General features: G+C 39.3%; 1 protein-coding gene across 1 annotated transcript; it reads right to left on the bottom strand.

Moving 5' to 3' along the window:
- Positions 1 to 300: 300 nt before the first annotated feature.
- On the bottom strand, positions 301 to 2,683 carry LOC101857412 (histidine N-acetyltransferase). The gene is made up of 2 exons (XM_035970206.1): positions 2,456 to 2,683; positions 301 to 1,629 (listed from the first exon to the last, which is right to left on the bottom strand). The coding sequence occupies exons 1-2, from the start codon at positions 2,621 to 2,623 to the stop codon at positions 1,342 to 1,344; spliced, it is 456 nt and encodes a 151-aa protein (XP_035826099.1). The 5' UTR covers positions 2,624 to 2,683; the 3' UTR covers positions 301 to 1,341.
- Positions 2,684 to 2,810: the final 127 nt, after the last annotated feature.

Genomic DNA, 2,810 nt, shown 5'->3' with positions numbered 1-2,810 from the left:
GCCCTATCAGACTTGCCCTGGGAAACTAACTGGAAAGAGAAAGCGGAGAAGATCAACTGGAAGATATAGAGGCACAATAAGAGATGAGGCAATCACTCAGGGCCTAGATGTGCCGAAATTCAAAAGAGCGGCCCTGGACAGACAAGCGTGGCGTCGACTGCTCAAGACGCCTGACGGTATAGGGAGAGAGTTAGTGAGTAGGTAAGTAAGTATATAAGTAAGTAAGTAAGTAAGTAAGTAAGAAAGTAAATAAGTAGGCAAGTAGGTAAGTAGGTAAGTAGGTAAGTAAGTAAGAAAGAAAGTGAGTAAGTAAGTAAATAACGGTGGTTAGTGAGAAGAACGTGAACAGGTCAGTGTGTATTACGTTCTTTTCATTTAAGCGCCTGAGGGTGAAAAAATTGCTTCAAACATAAATACATCTGTCAGTGTTGGGGTCTGTGTAAGAGGTATTCCATACTTTGACAAACAATCTTTCAGTCTTTCCCTGACGTCAGAGTCAAGATCAAAGAGAACATTGATGGTCCAGCTTATTTTAGCTGCATTGGCCTAATTTAAGTGATGAATATGCATCTGCAGATGGGATTCTAAATCTGTAAGATCCGAGCCATAAAAGTCAGAATACAAAATAAGACCGAAACTCACTGGGACATGATGTATTGTAGAGAGCATGGTGGCCTTCTGGACGTTTTTGTTGGCAGAATCGCCAGCGTCCTTGACACCTGAAGAACCAAAAGACATGAAGGCTTTCGTTCTGTGGTTGATGACATGCCGTATATTCTCCTTGAACCTGCCCAGAGGTGCGTAATGAACACATATTCGGCCTTGACGCATGAGTCTGTTCCACGTGACCTCGTCATCGAAAAGTTCTTCCATGTCCGCGTACGTCATTTCGTTGACGTTTTGGAAAGTTGAAAGCTCCACTTTTGGAATATCGCTGGTAACGAGATGCGAATAGTACACTTTCTGGAGAGATATACAACAAAGCAATAATGAAGAAATGTAACTGAAACCTTTATTAATAATATGTCTTTAAGAATTAGTTTGAAATAAAGTAGCTGCATGTACACTCACAGGGCCTTCCCTGCAATTGAACCTCTATCCGAACCAGAACATTGTTCTCTTTTTTTTTAACCAAGCATTTTTTTCTAAGTTAATTATAATTTGGAATACTGGTTTTTGTCAGTCTGAGAACAGGGATGTTTTTAATATGAAAAACAAAACAACTAAAATGAGCAGCACAAAAGGTGAAGTTTTGCAAAGTGGCGTTTCTTAAAATTACAACACAATTATTTGTTTGCAGTCAGCTGTGACACGGCACTATCCTTTTAGAAAAAATAGACCTCAATGAAGAGTAGAGCATAATATTATTAATTTCAAAAGTTGTCTTACCACGTGCACAATCAACTCGAATCCTTTCTTCTGGGTGTAACCTTTACTGAGTCTCTCGGCAGTCTCTTTCAAACACGCCATCACCTCGCGTTTGGCTGTTCCTAGTTTTGCCGCTTCTGTGTCGATGGCATCACTCAACTTGGTAATAATACCTTGACCTTTATACTCGTCCTTGACCCTTCCTGCCATTTTATATAGCGTTTGTTTGTTGTCCACGAGTTCTCCCGCGTAGAATCCGACCTAAAATACGTTGTGACATCGAACATTATTACACTTAAAAAAAGGTTGCGTGTAACTGTAGAAAGCATATTGTATTTGCATTTAGTATTTGCTTTAATGCACTTATTAGCGCGGGCAGGTTGTCTAAAAAAGGGACCCATTTAATCAAACAATATCTCCACAATCTCTACAACAATTTCAACAAAACTTCAAATAAACAAAATTCAGCCAGGAGGACATCGAGTCTGAAAATATTTTGCACAGGTCCGATAAAGCCACGAAAGCCACCTAATTATACACATTATGTAATCTTCGATTAACTGCCCAAAGAGCAGTTTTTTTACGCATTATTTTCTCCACGTTACCTTTAGTATGCTGTGTTTTGCAGACAAAGTATTTTCCCCTTTAGTATGCTGTGTTTTGCAGACAAAGGAAAAGTTTCTCTTCTTCCCTTATTCAACTTGCGATTAGCCTGACACTACTAGCTAGGCTGTCTTATGACAAAATAAAGCATTTATTACAAGCATAATTAGGGCCAAGCAACGTTTTTGTGCAGCGTAGAAACCTCTTTTCATGGCGTGTCTTTCTATCTTGGTTTTATGGCTGTGCAATTAATATTAAGAACGGTTTAGGATTTTGGAAATATTCTTTCTCATAATTGAATATCGATATTATTATGACAAAAGCAAACTGCATCAAGAACTCCATAGTTATTTAGCTAGGCAAATCAGACAAACGTTACACCGATCAATGAACTTTGACATAAAACAATCAAATTGACCAAATTTAATTTAAGGGATTTTCCAAATTCACAAACTTTTGCCAAAATCAAAAGCAACGAACTCACGACTTTTCCGTCAACCTCTGCTACAAAGGAGAAGCAGTCCGGGTCTTGGAGAAACCCTGTGTACAGGGCAGGTAAGTAGTCCCTACCCCAATAAACATCTCCAATCCCATCCACAACGGCGGAGTAATCTGACATACGTGCCCGCCGGATTCCAACTTCGGACGTCATATTGCTGAAAAAGGTAAGAAACGATGAGTCAGCGTCTAAAAAGAGAAGAACAGAATGTACCTTACAATAGACAAAACAGACACCTTAACGGGGAGGGGGCTGCACCTGAAGGCTATCTCGCTTATTACTAGACCGAATTTTAACAAATTTCACACATATAACAAGCATAGTAAGGAGTCTTTAAATC

Source organism: Aplysia californica, unplaced genomic scaffold (genome assembly GCF_000002075.1).
Source record: "Aplysia californica isolate F4 #8 unplaced genomic scaffold, AplCal3.0 scaffold00234, whole genome shotgun sequence".
NCBI classification, from domain to species: domain Eukaryota; kingdom Metazoa; phylum Mollusca; class Gastropoda; order Aplysiida; family Aplysiidae; genus Aplysia; species Aplysia californica.
This window is presented reverse-complemented; position numbering and strand designations above follow the sequence as displayed.